Source organism: Urocampus carinirostris, chromosome 2 (genome assembly GCF_059441175.1).
Source record: "Urocampus carinirostris isolate Australia breed hairy pipefish chromosome 2, RoL_Ucar_1.0, whole genome shotgun sequence".
Lineage (NCBI taxonomy): Eukaryota > Metazoa > Chordata > Actinopteri > Syngnathiformes > Syngnathidae > Urocampus > Urocampus carinirostris.
The window spans coordinates 47,464,298-47,488,867 of record NC_142350.1 but is presented as its reverse complement, the minus strand read 5'-3'; the positions used below and the strand labels follow the sequence as shown (position 1 = coordinate 47,488,867).

At 38.3% G+C, this 24,570-nt stretch overlaps 1 protein-coding gene across 2 annotated transcripts; it reads right to left on the bottom strand.

Moving 5' to 3' along the window:
* Nucleotides 1–857: 857 nt before the first annotated feature.
* abhd16a (abhydrolase domain containing 16A, phospholipase) lies at nucleotides 858–22,529 on the bottom strand. 2 transcript variants are annotated; one of them, XM_088326791.1, is made up of 20 exons: nucleotides 22,311–22,513; nucleotides 20,515–20,571; nucleotides 19,278–19,344; nucleotides 18,720–18,806; nucleotides 18,566–18,651; nucleotides 18,417–18,490; nucleotides 14,914–15,021; nucleotides 14,721–14,835; nucleotides 14,544–14,645; nucleotides 12,308–12,371; nucleotides 12,169–12,218; nucleotides 11,986–12,109; nucleotides 8,275–8,379; nucleotides 7,474–7,537; nucleotides 7,355–7,411; nucleotides 6,352–6,414; nucleotides 6,202–6,278; nucleotides 3,435–3,533; nucleotides 3,317–3,363; nucleotides 858–1,584 (listed from the first exon to the last, which is right to left on the bottom strand). In XM_088326791.1, the coding sequence occupies exons 1-20, from the start codon at nucleotides 22,410–22,412 to the stop codon at nucleotides 1,501–1,503; spliced, it is 1,632 nt and encodes a 543-aa protein (XP_088182917.1). In that variant the 5' UTR covers nucleotides 22,413–22,513; the 3' UTR covers nucleotides 858–1,500. The 2 variants fall into 2 exon arrangements, with proteins under 2 accessions (XP_088182917.1, XP_088182918.1); XM_088326792.1 differs by lacking the exons at nucleotides 858–1,584; nucleotides 3,317–3,363; nucleotides 3,435–3,533; nucleotides 6,202–6,278; nucleotides 6,352–6,414 and adding exons at nucleotides 6,449–6,531; nucleotides 6,612–6,643 and having other exon boundaries at nucleotides 22,311–22,529.
* Between the last annotated feature and the right edge of the window lie 2,041 nt (nucleotides 22,530–24,570).

Genomic DNA, 24,570 nt, shown 5'->3' with positions numbered 1-24,570 from the left:
AACATTAAACATGCATTCTGAAACAGGTTTTTTCTTTTAGGTCCCCTCGCAACATACCATTTTTACTAATACAGTGGAACCTCGGTTCTCGACCATAATCCGTTCCAGAACACTGTTCGAAAACCGATTTGTACGATCACGGAAATCGTTTTTTCCCTTTAAAAGTAATGTAAAATCCTTTTAATCCGTTCCAACACCTTGAACGTAAACATGAAGCTAACCCAGGCTAATCGTACGTTCGCGTTAGCGTAATCTTCCGTACGAAAGATTACGCTTACATGAACGTGTAAAAATAAAAAAATCAGGTCGTTTACACGTCATTTAGCACCCGGGTCCCCACAAAAAGTGACTAGCGCTTCATTGGAAAGGGAGCTCCATTCAAACACCCTGAATGTTTTACATAAACAAAGCTAACTGAGGCTAATCGTACGTTCGCGTTATCTTCCGTACGAAAGATTACGCTAACATGAACGTGTAAAAATAAAAAAAAAGGATTATGAATAGGATTTCTTACCTTTGTGGTGGACGGTGGGGAGAGAAAAATCAAGTTTTTCAACCTCTTCCAAAACAGTTGCTTGCTTATAGCGCTAACTTCCTTAGCCGCATCACTCGATTTCACAGCCTCCTTATTCTTTACTATCGTACTGATAGATTTAGCCATGCTGTATTAACTTGCAAGATCGAATATTCGTACACCTCTTTCATATTTAGCTATTATGTCTTTCTTAAAGGCAATAGTTGTGCGAACAACTTGTCTTTTTTTCCACCTGTCCTGCTTGCACCGACCTTCCTCTGAGGCATAATTAGGGGCTAAAACACCCGTACGCCGCTCAGCAAACCACTCAAAACAATTTGAGTCCCTTATTGAAACCTTTAATTATCATATTTTACAGCTTTTACAGTATAACGGAATGGAGATAATCATTTTTTTCGTATGTTGTCGCTGAAAATGGGAAAATAAACCATTAAAAAAAATAACTTATTCAGGCTAACGGAAGAGCAGCACTACATTTTAAAAACAGACCAAAACTAGTCACGATGGGGCACCATCCTCTGTTAACCTCGCCCTTTCCCACAGCAGGGTGTCAAACTCATTTGAGCTCAGGGTCCACATGATAGAAACAACCATACGGGGGCTGGACTAATAGATTAAAGAAAAGAGGGAAAGAAGGGGAGAAGGGTGAAAGAGTAAGAGAGAGAGAGAAGGGAAAAAAGAGGGAGAGTACAAGGTGAAGAAAGAGAAATAGAACAAGAGAAAGAAAATAGAAAAGGAAAAAGAGAGAAAGACAAACTTTGAAAAGGCCAGAAAAAAAAGGGAAACAAAGAAAGAGGGAAAAAGACAAAGAAAAAATTAGCTACACTGTGTCCGGGAGTGTTGTCGCCACCAAGTGGACATATTTCAAACTGCAGCTTATTTTTCTCTTGCACTTCTCTCGGCGTCTCCGGTTCAATCCATTGCCGGGACCACTCCGGCCCGCGGGCCGCAGGTCATACGCATCTTTACAGCTTCCACGGAGGTTGAAAGTTAATGGCGGGCAATGGCGTGCAGTGCGTGCTCTCGAAGTTGCGCAAGTGCTTGCGAGCCTGCCGGGAGACAAAGTACAAATAAGCAGAAAAATTCTCCCTCTCGCTTTCTTTTCCTGCTTTCTTCTCCCAATAGCCCCCTCCCCCCCCCACCCCCCCCCACGGGAGGTGTAATTGATGGCAGGGTGCTCCTTTCATGTTAAATGACTTCAATAAGCCGAAAGCCCGCTGCCAACTAAATGTATTACATACTGTTGGGGCCTAGAGCGCAGGTGAGATGGTTGCCGTGGAGACAGAGACGGCAATTTCTTTTGGTGGCACGTTAACTCTTAGTTCCTTAAGATGCGGGAGATTTTTTTTTTTAAATTCGGAACGGGCCGCTGACGTACCTGAAAATCATCAGCCAAGCCCTTCAAAAGGCCTACTATATTCTACGCACTGTATTATGCAGGCTTCCTACAGCTTAAGGCAAGTTCAAGTCAAGTCATGTTTATTTGGGACGCCCTTAATCACAAGGAGTCTCAAAGGGCTGCGCAGACCACAGATTATTGCAAACTACAGACTATTATGACACCATCCCTTGATCTAAAACCTGACAATATCTGTGTATTATTTGTTAGGGAATTACCTCATGTGCAGTCCCTTCTCGGGGTTTCTTCATTTTCCTCATGTTGAGGTTTTTGAGTTTTTCCTTGCCTTCATGTAGGTGGTCTGTGCAGCCTTTGAGACTCTTTGTGATTAAGGGCTATACAAATAGGGTTTTTTTTTAAGGGTTATTGTTCTATCTTCGTTATTCTTTATCCATTATCCGTTATCCGTTATCGGTCAGTTCATAATACGCTACAAAGCCAAGGAGCCGGGACTCTTACTCTCAGCCAAAAGGCCAAGCTAAGGTCCTAGCCCTAAAGCCTTGCTGCGATCATTGCGAATGCACCAGGCCAAGTTAAGGTCCTAGCATTATCGATTGTCGCATGCCGACACACCCAGACTTTCATACCTGACTTGATACATCATCAAAAAGAGTGTTTTCTAAATAGAGCTTTGGTCCGACCAGTAGGGGGTGGTGACGCTTCACACGACAAGGGCATAATGACCAGATCAGGTGTATCTGCGTGATTTTCGTGCCTTTTTTTTTCTTTATTGCGTCTATTGAGTCAGACTGACGAGAAACAACGCCAACAATTTCGAACATTTTCCTGACCTTGAAAAAAAAAACATCCTTGAAAATGCTTGAATTTCAATATTTTCAAGCCTGTTTGATGTTGTGTTTACCTGTCAAGTGTCAAGCATTGTTGCCATTTTTTCTCCAGTTTGACTCGATCATAGAGGTAAGCTCTTGAGCCCGGCCCGAAATTCAAGTCAGGCCTACATTGTAAATCATTACGTTTGGGTTTGAGGCAGGCTTCTCTCTCGCTGAGTTTTTTTTTTTTTTAATCATTCACCTGTCATTGTTCTTTCTTTTCCTTTGTGAATGATCTGCGCAATGGCACCGTAAGTCCCCAAGCTCAGAGGAGAACCCTTCCTCACTAAAAAAATACGAAAATACAGGTTTGCTTTGGGCTGAGTCCCTCAAATCAAGTTAATTTGTCGGGTTCAGGATGGTTCAGACTAATACCTGCAGGGTCGGGTTTGATTATTTTAGGCCTGACCTTACCTCTATTCTGCAGTATGTAGGCGCACTTTCAATTTTTTTAGGTGCGCCTTATAGTTCGGAAAATACGGTAATGCCCTCAGAGGTGAGCAAGGAGAGCCAGGTTTACAAAAATCTAATCCACGCCGCCGATTTTCTTACCAAGAATAGAGCAAGCTGTTGCCTCCCTTCGATTGTCATGTCCTCACCTGAAATCACAAAAGGAAACAAATCAGCCGATCGTTGCTATTGACGAGGAGGATAAAGAAGATCCCCTTACCGACATTCCAAGGAAACTTGGCGTCGTCATGGCTCTTGTACGACAACAAAACGGACGTGCACCAATCGTCGTCTACCCGGTAGGCGCTGTCCACCGATGCTGAGGAGAAAAAAAACACGATCGTTTGGCTTTTTCATGTCTTTATCTGTCAACAGCAATTTAAATTCATTGGCAACCCATTCATAATTAGATTTCGGACGTTTTTAACCGTCAATGGCAGTTTAAACTACGTATTTCCCGAACGATAAGGCGCACTTAAAAAAACCTAAATTCAAAATTTCATCTTCTATTTAGGTGCACTTTATAGACTGGAGGATTTTTATACCATTTTCATGCAACCAGAACTCTTATAGTCGTCTTAAATTCATGAACCTTACATTACATAACTGAAAAATATTTTATACGAATTTTTAAAGGTGTCATATACGGGGTTCCTACAGCTTGTTAAATTTAAGACTTTTTAATCCCTTATAAAATCAAATTTAAGACCAAGTGGACAAAAACATTTGCGTCTGCTCTGAAAGGCCTAACTGAAATCACATCACCGTTTTGATAATCGCACAATAAGTTATTGAATTATTTAAAAAAAAGAATTGATAAATGTTACTAAAAACTTTCTGTTAAAACCAACATAAATCTTATTAATGTGTTCACATTTTAAAAACTTTGTAAATTAGAATACATTTTAATGCCAATGAAGGCCTTATTTTTAGAATAATGAATTCAATGCCTTATAAGGATTTTCAAGGATTCACAGGAACCCTGTTATAGTGCGATATACTGTACGTCTGACAATGTTTATCCATCAATTGCAACCCAATTAAATTACATCTTTGACGTCTATATGTCAATCTGTTCAAAATTGATCTTTGATGCCGTTATCACTAATTGGCAGTCCATTTGAAATAAGTCTTTGACGTCTTTATTCATCAACGGTGGTGCGTTTAAAATGGGTCTTGGGGATTTTTATCTCTCAATGGCAGCCCATTTCAAATATTTTTTGGATGTTTTTATCTGTCAATGGCATACAATTCTAAATAAATCTTTAAAGCACTCTCGTGTTATTTTCGATTGTTCTCGATTGTTCTCAGCTCAGGGATGCTGCTGGAAATGTGAATTTCCCTTCGGGGATGAACAAAGTATCTATCTATCTATCTATCTTTAAAATCGATTTTTGATATCTTCATTCGTCAATGGCAGTCAAATCAAAATTTATCTTGACGTCTTTATCAGTCAACGGCACTGTATTCAAAATACATTTTGGATGTTTTTAACCCTTGCTGCCCATTTCAGATAAATCTTAGACGTCTTTATTAGTCTTTGACACTCCAATTGAAAGAAAGATTTGACGTCTTCATCCATCAATGGCACTCCATTAAAAGTAATAATTTGAGGTTTTTATTATCAAAGGAAGACATTTAAAATAAATCTTTGATGTCTTTTTCAGTGCCACTGAGTTTAAAATAAACCGAACTTCTTTAGCCATCAATGGAAGCCTATTTCAAATACATCTTTGACGTAGTTATCCGTCAACGGCACCCTGCTTAAATGAATCTTTGACGTCTTTATCCGTCAATAAATTAAGATGTATTTATCTGTCAACGGCACTCCATTTAAAATAAGTCGGCTTTGTCCGTCAATGATAGGACATTTCAAATAGATCTTTGATGTCTTTATTAGCCAATGGCATTCCACTTTGGATGGATTTTTGAATTTTTTTTTCCATCAATGGCAATCAAAAAAAATAAAATAACGGACATCGTTACTAGTCAATGGCAGCCGTTCAGAATGAAATGGAACTTTCTATATTGTCATTGATTAGACAGGACACTCATGTAATGAAGACAAGATAAACTATAGGATCACACGGTCAGGATAGTGATATTTACAACGTATTGCTTAACGTCTGGCCCAAGTTAAAATAATAATGCAATAAAAGAGTAGCGCACAAACATTAAGCAGCAACAAATAAATGTAAATAGTTTCAAATACGTCTTCGTTATTCTATAGGACTACATTTAAAATGGATCTTCAACGTTTTATCATTCAATGAGAGCCAGTTTCAAATAAATCTTTGTCGTCTTTATTAGTCTATGGCACTAAATGTGTAAGGGGAATTATGGTCTAAATGTGACTTTAGTACTATATTCTATCCAATATATTATTTTACGTTTATATTTCTATCGTGCTCAATAAGTGTGGCTTTACGATTTGGCAAACGCCTTCAGGTTCAGGAGAGTAGGTTTCCCAAGCCAAAGGAACTTTGTCTCGACAACCTGGAGGCCACTGGTGGGCTCCCTATCTGTTATCAAACAGGTGCACAGAACTCCTTTTGGCTAACCCGTAAGACCCAAGGGCAGGAGCATTAGCTTTCCAAGCCAAAGGAACTTTGTCTCTACAATTTAGAGGCCAGTGGTAATTTTTCCAAGACTCCTATCTATGTGCAAACAATAAACTGCTGTGATGTATCATTTATTATACCCGCACACCATCTAGCAACCAACAATATACACTGCATTTAAATATGTGATTCCGGCCTAAACCAATCAGAATGCGCTTACGTGCACATGTTTTATTCTATCCTCCAATCAGGAATCTATGAAACGGTATAAGAAAGAGGCTCACTCTTCAGTCTGTGGGATTATTTCATTGCAATCCAAGATGGCAATTTCGCCTTGTTTCAATGTGCTCGCTTTTCTTCAAGAAACGAGTTTGATTGTAACTCAGAAGTCTCTTATTTCAAATGTTTGACGCCAGTAAACTTTACCTTCTTCTACTTGATTTGTGGCTCCCAGCCACTGTCGGACAACCTGGACCCCGTCCTTGCTCATTATTTTGGGGTACCTGACAAATTAAGAATATATAAAAAGACGTGTTATTCCCACCAAATAAAAAATGAAATCAATAAAGCGCTGACCTGAACTGCAGAAGATTGAGGAGGAGGTCGTTTCCTCGGTTGGACATGACGTCATCGGGATTCCTCCACAGAAATAAAATACATGATATACCAAACCATAAAAGTATTACAACTATATATCAATTGAGATATCAAAAATGGACTTAAGTGAGAAACGTGGTCTGTTTTGGCGCATGAGAACTGTAACACGTAATTACAAAGTTATTACCAGGTAATAACATAAAAACAGCAAAGCAAGACGAGTTGAGTGTGCAACTTACGACAGAAAGATGATCCTATCCACTTAAACAAGCTGATAAAATAATCAATAAAAAAGAGAAAAAAAATATGATCTGTTTTACCACCTTTTTAAGTCTAGAATGTAATTACTGTGTTATAACTGTGATAAGACAAGTACAGCAAAACAAGAACCATTTTTGCATGCAACTTACGATGTAGTGATGATTTTTGACATTGACATAATTAATCCTATAACAGTATCAATAAAGATACCATTTTCAAAAACGTCTTTTTTAGCACATTTGAACTTTAAAATGTTATTACTGTATAGTGCATTTTAACTAACTAGTAAAATAGAATTTATTGCCATTGTAACACGTTAAATGTGCAAGGAAATTAAAACATGCGATTCTAATGATGCAGGAATACTTATAAGTATAAAAAAAACGCTTATTAAACTAAGTTAAGGGTAATAGTATAAAAATAAATAATAATAAAAAATAAGGAACGGAATCATCGCTTGTTATTATTGCCCTTTCCTGTCGAACCAGTGTTTCATTTTGCAGCATTGAGAGTGATTATCGACCAAGGGTAACAACTCTTTTACAATATTTTAGTTGGCGACCTGATAGTCCTAAATCATTAACCCGAGGGTAACAGTTCAAGCAAGTAATGTCTGAGTTGGAAAGTGCCCTTCGAAATTTTCCCGAATGTCGTTACTATGTTATTACAATGTAATAACAAAAACCCAGCAAAACGAGAACCGTTTTTGTATGCGACTTACGATGTCGTGATGATCTCATCTCGGGTCCTGCGCACGATCAACACCGGTCCCTGGTACCTGGTGCCAGTGAAAATGTTAGCTAAATTGCCCCCCATTCACCCCACACTTTAGTAACTCACTTGAGAAGTTGTTCCGAAACGTTGAGGTTGACGTACTGCCGCACCGTGTACTGGACCAGCGGCCCTTGCGAGGAAAAAAACGTGTTTACTAGTGCTTGCCATAGGTGCGTAGTAACCAGGTAGATTTACTCGAGTATTTTTTTAATAATTCTACTTTTTACCTTCACTTGAGTAGAAGAAACTGTACCCTTACTCCGCTACATTGAGCTACATTGAACCCATTACTTAAATCTCCTCAGTGAAAGTATGCGACTACCTGTTTCTGCGAAATTGAATTTATTATGTCAGAGACCTCGTTTCTTTTATTTGAATTTCAGCAGTGACCCAAACAATCACTAGGTGGCACTTGTGAGGAAGATTTAGGAACGTTTTTTTCCACTGTATAGTAGGCGCAGTATATATGGCTGTAGCCTCACATTATATATATATATATATATATATATATATATATATATATATATATATATATACATGTTAATACACAGGCGGCTCATCCAAACAAAGTGAGAACACACACAACTACACAGACTTTTAATTTAATTTCGATCGAATGGACTTTGATGATTTGATCGATTGTTTTCTTTATAAAAAAAAAAAAAAAAAAAAATTAAAAACAATTTAAGAGGTTGCTACAGTTACTTAGTACTTGAGTAGTTTTTTCACTGAGGACTTTTTAATTTTCTTTATTTTTACTTCTACTTGAATTGTGTTACTCTAAAGTAACAGTATTTTGACTTTTGCTAGTCTAGCCACCTCTGGTGCTCGCTAACGCTAACAGATGGCGAAAACAACAATACTCACTCCAGCTTTCGGGCATGACCTTGAGGGCCAAAGGTAAAAGGTCATCAAAGCAGGCGTCCAGCACCACCGATTGGATCTCGGGGTATGACATCACCGCCCAGCTAGCTGCCGAAATAAAGGTAGGAGCCATCTTTAGAAAACGGTATCTACTTATTCGAGGATATTAAAGTCCTGAATATCAACAAGGGTTGTGTAATTCTTTTCTAACAGATGCAAGTAAACAAATTATTTCTTTCATGTTCATGGTAAAGCAATTCCCCCTTTAATTCTTTGTTTTCAAACTAAAACATAACTCTTGTTGAAGCAGTTTTAATCAGAGTTAAAACAGACTTAAAGCTTCGGCCACGAGTAAACCTTTTATTCAGACAACAATAGGTATAAAAATATTTATACTTAGTTCGGCTAAAACATTTTAACTTTGGAATTGAGACTTTAAAGCTGATTCAACACTTGAGTTAAAGCATTAACTTTAACACTTATTGTGAAGGCAACACTTATAACAACAATAATGCTTAAAGCTAAGTAAAGCTAACAAAATAAAATGTGGAAGCTTTATGTTTGGAATTCAAATTTCTAAAGCTAATTCAACACTAGAGAGCCAAAGCTTTAACTTTAACTCAGAATTAAAGCTTTAATTTTGACAACAATAATGATAAAAATAATGCTCCATGCTTAGTAGCGCTAACAAAATTAAAACTTTGGAGCTGTAACTATAAGATTGAAACATTAAAGCTGATTCTACCTTGAATTAAAGCATTAACTTAAATCTTATTTTGAAGGAGACATTTTTTGGCCTGGAGAGGGATGTGCACCACTAGGCTGCACTTGCCCAAGACACACTACAGGAAATTGCGCCCCTTTGACCCGTGTGGTTAAAGGAAACACCCACCCACCCAATATCTTAAACTAGTCAAGTCAAGTCATTTTAATTTGTATAGCCCTTAATAACAAAGAGTCTCAAAGGGCTAAGTTGAATTAACAAAATACAACTTGAAGGCTTCAACTTTGGAATTTAAGCTTTGAAGTAGGTTCAACGCTAGAGAATAGCATTAACTTTAACTCCCAGTTAATTCCAAATTTTATTTTGACAGCAACAATTATAGGAACTGTAATATTTAATCCGTAGTGAAAATTACCAAATTAAAGCTTTGAAGCTTTAACTTGGAAAGTAGAGCTTTAAAACATTCAACACTTGAGTTAAACATCAAATTAAACTCTAAATTTTGACAGCAATAAATATAAAAACATGTTTGATAGCTGAGAAAATGAAAACTGAGAAACTTTAATGTTGTCAATAGAGCTTTAAAGCTGAATCGATGCCTGAGTCAAAACATTACCCCTAACTGAGAGTTAAAAAGTTAAAGTTTAAAAGCATTATCATTAGATTCAAAACCTTAACTGTGGTCAAAAGAGATGTTTTTTTTTTTTTAATTTTGAAAAATTTGAAAATTTGAGAAGCGCACGCTGATTTGTCCCTTTGCAGGTGTGTACACGCTTTATAACAATTTTAGTACAGGGATTTTTTTCATTTTTAAAACTCATTTTTTTGTTAGACCAATCTCGTCTTTCCCATTTCAGATCTAATCTGGATCGTCTCGGTCACTGGTAGAATGCTAATATTGTCGCGGTATTGTACATAGTCTGTCTTGTTGTGAGTAAATAGGTGTTCCGAGGGTGGTGATAATATTTGTTTGGGATCCAAGTATGTATATATACATATATATTTGATTGTCTGTCTGTCTGTGTCTCTCCACCCAGAAAAGGGGGTAAGGAGTTTTAATATGACCACCAGGTAGGTTACCCAAGTGGTGAAAAATCCCCCTAAAAGCTGCTTCAGAGCACTTTTGGTTTGGTTTACTCAGCAATTTCTCCAGAATTAAAGTGGAGTAAATACGTAGGTACATGTCCACTGTGAGAGATAAACTAAAAAGAAAAATCGAGAAATCACAATGCATGATTTTTCATGATTTATTTGTGTGATATAGCTGCAAATAAGTATTTGAACACCTGAGAAAATTAATGTTAATATTTGGTACATTAGCCTTTGTTTGCTATTAGAGGTCAAGCATTTCCTGTAGTCTTTCACCAGGTTTGCACACACTGCAGGAGGGATCTTGGCCCACTCCTCCACACAGATCTTCTCTAGATCAGTCAGGTTTCTGGGATGTCGCTGAGAAACACGGAGTTTGAGCTCCCTCCAGAGATTTCTGATTGGGTTCAGGTCTGGAGACTGGCTGGACTATGCTAGAACCTTGATATGCTTTTTACAGAGCCACTCCTTGGTTTTCCTGGCAGTGTGCTTTAGGTCGTGGTCGTGTCAGAGGACCCAGCCGCGACTCATCTTCAATGCTCCGACTGAGGGAAGGAGGTTGTTCCCCAAAATCTCAGAATACACGGCCACACTCATCCTCTCTTTAATGCAGTGCACTCGTCCTGTTGCATCTGCAGAAGAACACCCTCATAGGATGCCGCCACCACCTTATGCTTCACAGTAAGGATGGTGTTCTTCGCATTGTACTCACTATTCTTCCTCCAAACACGCTGAGTGGATAATGACCAAAAAAATTATATTTTGGTCTCTCAATTATATTTTGGTCTCATCAAAACTTTCTCCCATTACTACTCTGCATTATCCAAATGGTCATATGCAAACTTAAAGCAGCCCCTGACATGTGCTGGTTTAAGCAGAGGAACCTTTTGTGCCATGCATGATTTCAAATCATGACCTCTTACCTACAGTAACCTTTGAAACGGTGGTCCACGCTCTTTTCAGGTCATTGACCAACTCCTGTTATGAAGTTCCGGGCTGATTCTTCACCCTTCTTAGATTCATTGAGACCCCACGAGGTGATATTTTGCATGGGGCTCCATTCTTATGGAGATTCATTTAGCTTTTACCGATTTTTAATGAATGCTCCAACAGTGGACCTTTTTTCACCGAGCTACTAGGCAATTGCCCCGTAGCTCTTTCCAGCCTTGTGGAGATTTACAATTTTGTCTCTGGTGTCTTTGGACAGCTCTTTGGTCTTTGCCATGTTAGGTTAAAGTCTCACTGATTGTATGGGGTGGACAGGTTTCTTTATGCAGCTAAGAACCTTAAACAGGTGCATCTGATTCAGGATGATACATGGAGTGTAGGTGGACTTCTAATGGGCGGACTAACAGGTCTTTCAGGGTCAGAATTCTAGATGATACTTAGGTGTTCTAATTCTTATTTGCATCACACAAATAAAACTTCATGCATTTTGATTCCTGGATTTTTTGTTTAGTTTATCTCTCTAACAGTGGACATGCACCTACGATGAAAATTTCAGACCCCTCCATGATTTCTAAGTGGGAGAAATCCCAAATAGCAGGGTCTTCAAATACTTGTTTTTTTCACCTTACATTCCACTCTAGCAGGCCAGAGCAACGTTAAATATCAACACCATCCTTTACAGGCAGTTAGGTAGGTTACCCCAGATGTGAAAATTGGCCAAAAAGCAGACACTGCGTTTTTGGTTTTGCAGAATCAACAGCTTTTCCAGAAAGACATTCTACTATCTCAGGTCAGAACAAGTTTTGCATCTCAACACGGGTGGAGCACAGCCATTCTAGTTGTAAGGTTTATTATCTCTTGATAAGGGGAATTGCAATCATTAATAAGAGGAGCATTTGGTTGAGCTTCACAGGTCTGCCTTTATGATGTAACCCAAACGGGCCGGGCATTACCCGTGAATCCGCCGATGGACCACGCGTAGACAACAATGTTGCTAAGCTGGAAATTGAGTTTGTGAACGGCGAACTGGATGACCACATCCATGGCGTTAGCCTCGTTCTGTGGGAACGGGATACCCTGTGTGCAAAGTTTAGGATTATTCACATCCTTCCCTCAAACAAAATGACGCATTTTACCGTGCTGCCAGCAAAGCCCGGATGGTTCCAGCCCAGGACGGAGTAGCCGCCTGTGGGGGAAAACCCCCCCAAAATATCTCGGTTGGTTTTGGGCTACGGGGGAAATTTGGTGAAATTGGTGCCCCGAGTGAGCGCTCACCCTCCAGCGGCGTGTTCATGCAGCCCACCTCGTAGAAGCCGGCATTGCCCTCGCAACAAATCACCTGGTACGGACAGCAAAAAAATACAGCCGCGTAAATACTAAAATACATCAAGTGGTGTACAAACTACGGTTTGGGGGCCATGGTAGTATGTCATACTCCCCCCACCCCAAGCAAAAAGAGTGAAAATAGGTAACAAGTTTTATTTTTGAAAATGTGCGCACTTCAAATGTTAGCATATTTTAAACTTTGGTGAAGTGAGTTATGTTCTCAATTTCGGGAAATGTTGTAATGAAATTAAAGATTTTACTAAAATAAAAACGTACTTTGAGGAGAATATTCTGTGATAGACAATTTTGAAAAGTCAAAATCAATTGTATGTCAAACTATATTAAACTATATTAAAAATATGCACATTTTTGAACCAGAAACACATTTTCATTCCTATTAGTAGCTCACTTGGTTAAACACTTCACATATAGATTTGAGGGTTACATTTTCCAGCTCGCTAACTGAACTTTAAATTAAACTGGTTTTAGATGTATGACAATGCTTCATAGAGATATATAACAGCTCCGATGTATTCACATTTGCAGACACTCTCTTGGTAAAGAACTTACCTTGAACTCTTTGAGTTGCTGGTTCAATTCCTGGCTGATCCAGATGAAATGAAATTGTTTTCATAGAAAAGGCTGGAAACTGGCATAATGATCTACTGAAGAGTCATAGTATTTGGTAGCACTCTGAATCCTCTGCGAAAGTACGAGTATTTGGCAAAAGGTCTTGAACTCATTCAATTCCAGACGTTTCTCTTAAGTGGGAAGTGCAGACAATTTTTGCCATATTATCTCATTTTTGAAGGCCTACAGAAAGTGCAATTCCATAGCTACATAGACATAGGACGTATTCAAAGAAAGCGTGAAGCCTCATCTTTCAAAAGTATGTTTCTAGCTTTTATCATTGTTTAGTAAACAACAGTTGAACATTGCTGAATTTGCTGGAAAATACTTGTTTCCAAGAAAACCTCTGAGGAAAACGGCCTTTTGTGAAATGATGCATTTTAAGCAGAACTTTCACTTTGATGATTTTTTTTTTGCATTTGGGATACTTCCGGTATCTAAACAATTCTTTCCATAAACACGGGCACTTTTGCGAATGTGCACGAAACGTCATCCTTCTCTGCCCGAGGATGAGGAAAGGTCTACTTTTTTTTTCTTGAGAAAGAACAGAGCTCCACACTCCTTCACTGTGCACGGTTGCTCGATATGTTCGATACAAGCAAAATTAGGAAGTGGGTGTGTGGATGAAAATCTGATCAACACCATTCCTGCCATTTAGTGGTGACTTTTAATACGGACGCTCCGCTACTTACGACCATTCGGCTTACTATAAACGGTAGATACAAACATTTTTTTCAGGATGTCGAAAAATATCCGGACATTGCTGTAAGTTAGATCTTATATTGTGTGCACCTTTTTCCGAGTACAGGAAATTACTGTAGTGCTTCTTTCCGCTGCATGGCGCTGTGAGAGGTCATCCAGCATCCATCCATGAGTAAAAAAGAAAAAAAAAAATCGCTTCCTCTTCCTAGCTCATGTGTAAACATTCTATACTGTATCTCCAGTGTGCTAAGAACTTTGACATTTTTATTGTTTAATACCTTGTACATCCGTTCAATATGGTTGGTGTAAAGTAGAGGCGATCCTTATCTTTTGAAACGAAAGTGGAAAAAGAAAGCTTTATGTGGTTGAGAAAAGATCCGATCGCTTTTTTTCGGCCACTCTCTCACGGAGGAGGATCTCTTGAAGCTCATCTTCTAAAAGTAAGTCACACTTAACTTGATTTATTTTCATAGAGCATATTATTTTATGAAATGTTTATTTTTTAGTATAAAACAATTCACGTTACTTATATAAGCCTTAAACATACTTATATAAACCTTAAACATACAAAATATAGCACTAAGGCAACTTACGAATGATAGTTCATAAGTAGGGCAGTGTCTGCACTGAAATCATTCCCCGAGGCTTGATACCTACTGATTTTAAAGTACTTTTTTTAAAATAACCCCCCCCCCAAAAAAAAAACCTATTTTTACGTTTTGGCTCTGAGAGACAAAGCTTCTGAAAACTTATTTATACGTTATGGCGATGATGCGATGAGAAACGATCGCCGATCAGGAACACGGAGCTAATTAAAGAAAAAAATATTCATATATATGTAATAATGGCTTACCAGGGTGCGTCCTCTGTCCCCACCGTGTCTCCTGCGGTCCACAAACATGGTGTCGATCTCGTTGCCATCGCAGGCCACCAGCTTGTTCCTCTGCCCGTCAAACTAGCCCAAAAATATTTTAGCTCCAGATCAGCAACTTCATTTTTCAGCAGCGCCGGTGCAGAAAATTGAGCGCACCTCCTCCACCAGCTTGGCCCGTCCTTGCTCCAGCATGGGACGCATGGCTTTCTGCAGCAAGCCCACCGAGCCCGGGTAGAGCATCCTCCTTCCGAACGAATGCACCACCAGGAAGCTGCCGGCCGAACAGGAAGGGGTGAGCGGCGCGGGTACGGAATGAAGCGACGCGGGGGCGAGCGAAAAGAGAAAGGACCTGAGGACGTGGCAGGGCAGAGTGCGCACCGAACGTAGCGCCGAGTCCGCCGCTCCCCTGGGGCGAGCCTCGCGCTTCAGCAGGGAAACGCCTGCCTTGCTCCACTTCCTGTAGAGCGCCGAAAATAGGCAAAATTGTTTCATCATATTTTTTGTTTTGTGAGCTAGACTGAGAAAATACAGGTAGAGGAAAAACTTTTGTGAAAATATATTTACATATTTTTACAATAAAAAAATAAAATGGTCACAGATTAGATTATTTATTAAATGTAAAAAACAGAAGGCTTTCATTTACGTTTCATATACATATATCAAATACATTAAGTAATTTATTTGTATTTCAAAAGTAATCATAAATTAGGTTTTTTGCATTCTTTATTGTTTTTGTATGAATAAACTTAAACTGTTAAAAAGGATCAGAATTGATTTTTCATTAATCAATTCAATTTTCTTTTAAATATAAATATGACATCGCTGTTTTCCATCTGCCATCAGTATGTACCTGAATTTACTCATCTTCATTCATGCAATGTTTGCGTTGCGTCGTCTGCTACAAGCCACGTGAACTCCTCATTCCACGATGCTTTTAATGTACATTTACGTTTTGTAGCGTCATAAATGTTGTTAGCTTCATTTGAATTTTTCTTCTGGGGCTGAGGTTTTGGCTTGATTCCTAAACACTTATCCATTTTTCTTGTGTTCTCTGTGCGTCTACTTTGCAAAATGATATGCAAATGCACAACCTTATTACGCTCGGGAAAGTCCGGAAGCACGAAGTTATTCGATGCAGGCTTCCGATTTGCTGCCAAGTATGCAAATTGCCAAAGGAACAGAAATTTCCAAACCGAACCGAAAGATTTCAAAATCGGAATAAAGCAATTGATTGATTTGAAAAAAAAAAATCTTTCGTTTTTTTTTCCGCGCCTTGAAAAAGTTGTTGGCCACCCGGGCTGCGACGTTGTGTAAGTTGTACGCCCGACTAAAAAGATGCACGCACTGGGCGTCCGGGCAGACGTTATTTCATACACTGTTATTTCTTTTTAAGTATTTGTTATTTAAAAAGAATCACTGATTAGTTAAAAAAAAAAGGAATTTAAATAATTTATTAATTAGAAATACATCCACTAATACTCGGTTAATGCATCAGATTGTATTTTTCTAACTCATTCATTGTTTAAAAAAAAACAGATTTCATTGATTTATTCTTAATTCATTAAATCATTTATTTCATTTTTAAATAAAAAAAAATACAAATTTTTGTTTTTTCATCCTAAAAAAAAATCACTGATTAGATATTTATTTTTGTTGTATATTATTTAATTGGAACAGATTTGATAATATAATAATATAATAATAAAATATATTAATATATCAATATTACTGATGTATTTCTATTTTTTTTTAAATCACAGAGTCCCTTTAAAAAAAAAGGTTTTCTTCAATTGACTAGCAGTTGGATTAAAAAAAAACGAGTAAAAACTGAAAACAAGTCAAAAATTATTTAAAATAAATAAAACGTGAAATCAGACGCCTCTAAAATCAGATGAATTCACTTTATTTTAGCAGGTCTCATCTCATCTCTCATCAGCTGCACCGCATATCCTCAGTAGGGTCGCGGGGGTGCTGGAGCCCATCCCAGCAATCATCGGGCAGTGGGCAGGGGACACCCTGAACTGGTTGCCAGCCAATCGCAGGGCACACAGGGACAGACAACTCGCTCGCTCATTCACACCTAGGGACAATTTGGACGGGACAATCCACTTGAAATGCATGTCTTTGGAATGTGGGAGGAAACCGGAGTACCCGGATGAAACCCACGCAAGCACGGGGAGAACATACAAACTCCGCACTTGCTGGATTTGAACCCACACAGGAGGTTCCCAAGACCTTAGAACTGTGCCGCACACGCGCTAACCACTGCGCCGCCGTGCTGCCCCTTATTTTAGCAGGTAACAAAATAAATTAATAACATGAGAAATGTCTGCAGTAACAACGTTTTACTCCTTTTTATTAAACTCGAAAAAATGTACAGTATTTAAAGACATATATATTTAAAGACATATTTTTTATTTTAAAGATATTTTAGCAGTTAATTTCTGAACAGTCATTATTTTGTAAGGGGATTATCCCGCTTTTTTGTGTTTTTGTAGGGCTAAAGCCGAATCTCAAGGTACTAAAAACTTCATAATGATGTCAAAATCAATAATCAATACTTTGGAAAAAAAATGCCTTCTTTCCAGAAGTTGGTGCTATAGTTCTAGTACCGTATTCTCCGGTATATACATTGCAGTTTTTTTGTCATAATTTGGCCGGGGGTGCGACTTATACTCCCGTGAGACTTATATGTAAAATTATTAACACATGCCCTACTTACGAACGTGATTCCGGACAATCGTTCGTAAGTTGAATTTGTTTCGTAATTTGCTTCAGTGCTATATTTTGTATGTTTAAGGTTTATACAAGTATGTTTAAGGCTTGTATAAGTAACCTGTACTGTTTTGTTCTACAAAAATAAACATTTCATAAAATAATATGCTCTATAAAAATAAAGTGAGGTTCAATTTACTTTTGAGAGATGCGCTTCAAGAGGTCCTCCTTTGTGGTAAAAATTGGCCGAAGAAAGTGTTCCGACCATTTTCTCAACTGCATCAAGCTTTCTTATTCCACTTTCATTTCAAACGAAACAACTCACTTCTTTACACTTCACACCAACCATATTGAATTGATGCAGGACAGTAATGTCCTCTCCTCGGAAAAAGGTGCACGCAATACAAAATCTAATTTATAGCAATGTCCGGATATTTTTCGACATCCCGAAAAAAATGTTCGTATTGACCATTTTTCGTAAGTCAAATGGTCGCAAGTAGGAGAGCGTCTGGACTGTAAAATTTCACATGTTATTTTCACACTAAACCGCAAGGGGGCGCTCTAGGCCTGTGTTGATAATTTCAACCGCTTTTGGAAACAGAAGAAGAAAGCATCACACTGTCTCGAGGTGAAGAAGTTGTTGACCAGTAAAAGTGACACCGAGGATTAAGATTTAAATTGGATTTAGATTTTTGGATCAAAAGTGATTTTGTAAAGTTATCTGAATAACTTTTAATATGTTACATTGTTTCGGATGTACTGTATTTGAGCGTGTTTAAGATATACACAGATGTGTAATGTACCGTGTTCTCGGTTTTATTTGTATTTTAAATTTACTTTCAAGATCACATGTATGTTTTTGGTGTTGATTTTTTCTCAGATACATTTCCCTCCAAAATGCGACTTATACTCCAAATGTGATTTATCCATATATTTTCCTTCTTAATTATTCATTGTTTGGCTGGTGACACTTAAACCCCGGAAAGACTTACAGTCCGGAAAACACGGTACTTGACACCAGTGATGGTTTCAACGTCCCTGATAGGTCTTGAAATTCTGTACAACAATAAATGATATCGGGACTTTTGAACATTAAACTAAACTTTGATAAAAATTCGGCATTGAGGATGGCCTTACGGGTTGCTGACTTCTTTCCAGCTGAAATCCGCCGGCCAGTGAGAAAAATCGAAGTTGAAGCATCGTAACTTCCTCTGCGGCCAGCAAAAAACGGGAAAAACATCATTCTCCTTTCCTGTCGCCCGGCAACCGGACGCACTGTCGCTCACCTTATTGTCTGCCGAATTGTCTTTTTTGGCCTCCTCCAAAATGGAAACGAATTCCAAATACTGAGTGTTCCTCCATCTTCCCCAACCTTGTAGGGGAGAAAAGAAGATGACGCTTTGAGACACAAGCCAGACAAGTTACGAGTTACTCTCTTACCTCGGAGACAGGCCAAACCTAACAGGCACAGCATTGTGGTCGCCACATATTGACTCACTGGCGCCAACTTGCTGCTGCAGATATAACCTAAAAAAAAAAAGAGAAGCACACCAGGACCATAAAATAAACCTCCGGGATACGGTGTCCGCCCCTTATGATGTTGATATATGAGGGCATGACAATCTCTTATAGAAGTTTTAAAATCAGTTTCTTTTATTCTATTGTCTCTTCCCCGCCTCTGCATCCGCTGTGACTCCGATGCACCAGCTCAAGTAAGGTCAAACCAAAGTTAAATATAATTTTATTTTCATTACATCCATATTTATTTATAATGTTATTTAATCAAAAAAACGTATATTACAAATAAGTACTCCTTAGTATGTACATTTAAATCTCCCGTCTCCACCCCTATCTGCATCTACCGGGTAACTCCATTGTACCAGCTCAAGTCAAGTTAAAAAAGATCAACAAAATTTCCCCCGCTATAAGACATTTTCCACCTCACAATAAACTCATATGGTATCCAAAGAAATTACTGTATTGGATTCTTCTTCTTACCTTTTCCATAAAGATAGCAAAGCAATAAGGGAGAACTGCAGTAGGACAGATACCACACAGCTGAAGCCTGCAGGAAAGAAAAAAAAAATCCAATAATAAATTAAAAATACACAAAGCATTATCGCCCCATTACATGTTGTTTGAGCTTATTTTAATTCTTGCAGCACTTCTGAAATGTTTTACAGATGAATTTAATTTGAGATGTAAGAAATGACAACATATCTCCTGTAAATTAGAGGTGGGATCTTGGGCCCAGGCCCGAATCTAGCTATCTAGTTTGGGCTTAAAATATTATTTCACTCCTATCGCCCTGCCAGCTCATCCGTGGAGCCAATTCGGGGCCTGTCTGGCTTCTCTCTCGCTGTTTTTTTCCCCTTTTTGGAGGATCTTCACAGCATGCACTTAGTTATTTAGATAAAGAACATGCTTATCAAACTACCAGTTTAATGCGAAATCCAAAGAAATTCCAAAGAAATTCTCCTCTATGTTGGGGTAAAAGACGTGCGGCTTCCTCCTTCCACCTCCCTCAGGTCATACGTCATTTTTGCTTCTTGCCAATAGCTAACACAATTTGCAAAATTTCCTTCTGGTTTTTGGCCAAATCTTTCACGATTTGCAGCCGGCAATCTGCAAAATTTGATTTTCTTTTTGGTGCTATTTTGTTCAGTTTCACTTAAGTTCGCTGCACGTCGCAGAGATGCGCACTTTGGGGCAAACCCTGTTCATTTAAGTGCTCGAGTATAGCTCTGTTTACTTTGGCAGAAAATTAAAGCTTCGGGTTTATTTCGGACTTGTTAAGCAAATCAAGGTAATCTGTCGGGTTTATATACCAACGACTTGAGTCGGGTCAGGCTGAATTTTTTGGGACCCGATCTTACCTCTAATGTAAATATATCTTTTCAAAATGTCTATGTATGCAATATACTGTAATGCAGGGATCTCTTTTTTGTTACTTATTAGTGCAAAGGGCACCCTAGCTTGATATGCATTTGTATTAAAACAACTTATCTGGTTATTACTATGTTGTTACTGTGTTATTACTAGGTTAGTGATTGGAAGTTGGGTGAAATACTCACCGCCACTAAAAAATGAATTTCACTAGAAAATCAAAATTACCCAGCACTGGTGAGCTATTCTCACAACAGGTCTACGGTCATCTCAGCTGTCCTTAGGGTCCACCACGTTGGAAACGCCTGCTTAATGTCTGTTTTTTTCGCTAATGACAAATAATACTAACCCAACTTAGAATGCTGTCTGTATGTTTCTCCAAGTTGCCTGGCTGGTAGTTCCATCCCTGTATAACATGAAAAAACACATTAATCACACACATAAATAATCTTTCCAAATTTCTCCAAATGCCTCTGGTGCATTCCTATATAACCTTGAACGTTTGTCTTAAATTTCCATTTTGAAGGAAAAAAAAAAAGATAAAATTACAACAACAACAAAAAAAAAAACTTATTTTTGCGGGTTGGAGTTTGTGGGTCGTTTTTCTTTTTTTCTTTTTCCCGTTTTGCTCGTTTCATTTTATCAAGCTGATGAAAGGTCTTTTTGGGGTCCTTGGACCTTCAGTTCTAAATATTAAAAAAATAACACTCTCCTCAGGTGTAGTTCAAGCGGCTTTTAAGTCCGCTGTTATCAAACCCACACTGAAACGACCCAACTTTGATCCAGAAAGCTTATCTAATTAGAGACCTGTGTCAGAACTACAGTTTCTTTCTAAAGTACCTGAAAAAGTTGTGGCAAAGCAGCTGAATGAATTTATATATGAGAACAATCTTTTTGAATTTATGCAATCAGGATTCAGGGCTAACCACTCAACTGAGACAGCCCTGATTAAGGTAACCAATGATCTTCTACTGGCAATGGACTCTGACGCTTCATCACTCTTGCTACTGCTGGACCTTAGTGCTGCCTTCGACACGGTGGACCATAATATCTTACTAGAACGGTTGGAAAAATAGATTGGTCTCTCAGGAATGATATACCCCAAAAGACTCTCTTTCTCTCTCTTTCAGGAGTCGTCCTCTTATGGTTCAGATCCTACCTCTCAGATAGAACGCACTGTGTTAAATATGGTGAAATGACATCTGAGCCCTTTAGAGTTACCTGTGGTGTTTTGCAGGGTTCAGTATTTGGCCCCCTTCTTTTCAGCATTTACATGACACTCAACTATTTCTTCTGATGGAAGAATCAGCCACACTAAACTGTGGAAAATTGGAGGCCTGCCTCACTGAGATAAAAGAATAGATGTCACTCAACTTCTTGCGCCTTAACTCTGAAAAGACTGAAAGGTTAGTTATTGGTCAATCTAAATGCCGTGACTTAATTCCCCCCTATGTTCCGGTCCGGAGCCTTCACTCTGAAAATGCTACAGTGATCCCAAGAGCCAAAAAGAGATCCGCAGGTTCGAGAGCGTTCTCCATTCGGGCCCCGGTGCTGTGTAATGGTCTTCCCCCTGAGAATCGATCTGCAACCTCAGTGGAAATTTTTAAATATAAGCTTAAAACACACTTCTATTCTATATCATATGAATAACATATATTTTATGTCGACAATATCTGTGTATTATTTGCCTCTATGTAGGTTTTAGATCGGGGGACGGTGTCATAATAGTCAGTGGTTTGCAATAATTTGTGGTCTGTGCAGCCCTTTGAGACTCTTTGTGATTAGGGGTGTCACGAATAAACATGACTATTTTTAATGCACTCCCGAGGGTTTCCTGCACATGATGTAAGGTTAGCATTAGCATATATGTGTCATTGACATAGTTCACCTGACTTAGATTCGTTACAAACGTAAATAAGCGCACGCAACTACAAATAACAGTGCATGTGTTTTTATTTCGTCAATGAGAAGAAAGATTCGATATCTAAAGATCAGGTCAGCAAGTGCTCATTGATAAACATTTGTCACTTCCGCATTAGCATAGCCGGCGTCACGTTATGCTAAGATGCTAACAGCCAGGAAAAGGCTTCACACCAGAGAGTCTGCGAGGATATAAATAATGCATCATAAGGAGCAGACTCTTACCGCCCTGCCAGCTCGTCCGTGGAGCCAATTCGGGTCCGGGTGCCGATGAATTCTTTGCAAGTGAGGTCCGAAAACACAACGGAACCACTTCCAGACGGCCATACTTCCTTGATGTCGACGGAAGCTTGACGTGGCCAAACAGCTGCTAAACGCTTCGCACAAGGCGTTCTCGATCCAACGATATAGTACGTACTGTTGTTCTTTTCCTCGTTTTAAGTATTAAATAAGTTATTTTACTGAAAACAAAACCGGTGAAAATTAAATCCAGTTATCTATCTACCCTGGTCATATCTTTTGAGAGGGGTGACCGAGAGCAAGACAAACACGTACACAAAAACAAAGAAAATTTTAAAAAGCGAAGAAGTAGCAAAAAACACGCACAATATTTTTCAGGACCATGGCCAAAGTAATAACTGAGTTATTGTACTGAAAAAAAAAACCCAGTTGAAAATAGGTTATAAAAAATGATTGTAGTATTAGTCTCATTTTTAAATTAAGCTGAATGATAAAACATGGGAAACGAATGCAAAAAGTCATTTTTAGTAAATTTTGAACAACAATTTACTGCAAAATACAAAAGGATATAATCATTCAAATTTACTAAATGTCCGTGAATGCATCACTAACCCTAACCCTAACCCAACCTCACGAAACTTTAGGCTTGTGCCTGTTCAACAAAATGAGTGCTACATCAGAGCATTATGTATATAAATATACTTTTGAATAGAATTGTAATGCTGCAAAGTAATCCTTATTTCAACTAAAAGTACCTGTGACTGTAACATACCTGTCAAGCTCCACGGCTCCGTGCCCTTACAAACTGTCGTATTTTCCTTTACAAAATATAAAATAAACTTACACCATATTTTTTTTTCAAACGTGTTTATTTATGTATTTTGACATGTAATATTGTACATGTGCTTCGTTATATCATATATATATATATATATATATATATATATATATATATATATATATATATATATATATATAATATATATATATATATATATATAGAGTTAATTAACATTTTGTTGTGAGATCCTGAGTTGCTCGACTTGAATGAGGTTTATTATTGAAAAAGCTAAAAAATTAAGTAGCTTGGACGTTCACTGTAAAAGGAAAAAATACATGCAAATACAATTAAGTAGAGTAATACATTTCTTATTCAAATTATTAATTCATTTTCTGCATTAAATTATTGTTGGTAATATACTGATTAAAGGGATAACCACAAAGCTGTCTTTTTTCATTTTCTCCTTTTGTACGTCCTTTTTTTCTTAACTTCTTTATACAACATAATTCGTAATATAATGCATCAAAACAAGTGAGCCGTTTGAGAGCCGGCTGCCTTTAATCAGTTGAGCCGAAAAAGCCAGTTCTTTTAAAAAAGAGACGGACTTCCTTTCACTACATCAAACCGCTCGCTTCGTTTGCAACGGAAAAAAACGATACCGAGATAGAGGCTTCCGCGGCGAACTCGCTTGACTCGATTGATTTGCCATTTCGTGATAGTCGGTGTATACCGGATGGGACCCATCATTGACAAATTTGCGTTTTTCCGTACAGATTTTCTTGTACGTCATACACGTCTTAAAATGCATAGTAAACGTACTTTGTACGGCAAAGCCGTACAGGTTGACAGGTATGCTGTAATTTGATTACATCGTATTGTAACGGAATACAATTTAAATGTTTTTTGGGGATCTTAATTACATAACGCCGTTACATATATTCCTTTACTCTCCAACCCTGGTTAGAGGTTTGGGTTAGAGGGTTAGGGCTAGGATTGGGGTAAGGGCTAGAGTTAGGGATGGGTTAGGGCAGATGTTGGCAACACAGGTCTCAGGAGCCGCATTTAGCACTCAAGAGTGGCCCCTTGGCGCTTTTCCAAATATGTTTACAAATAATTACAAAAGATGGAGGAGGAAAATATACTTTTGTTTTTTTATGGTTTCTGCTGGAGTATACACTTGACACAAACACTTTTAACACTTTCACATACTTTCAAAACGTGTGGAATAAATATTACATTTAAACTAGGGGTGTAACTCTGTAACCATGAGACGAGAGGGAATATCAGCTGGTACGAGGTTACAGGTTGGAAATTGACGGATTTGACTGCCACTCCCTCACTGGTATCAGGTTGTAAACGCAGCAATGTCATGTGTCTTGTGATGTGAAATTGTGACACTCAGGCAAAAAGAAGTGATTTATTTTCCGTGAATTATAACAACAAAAATGTTCCAAGTACCACCTA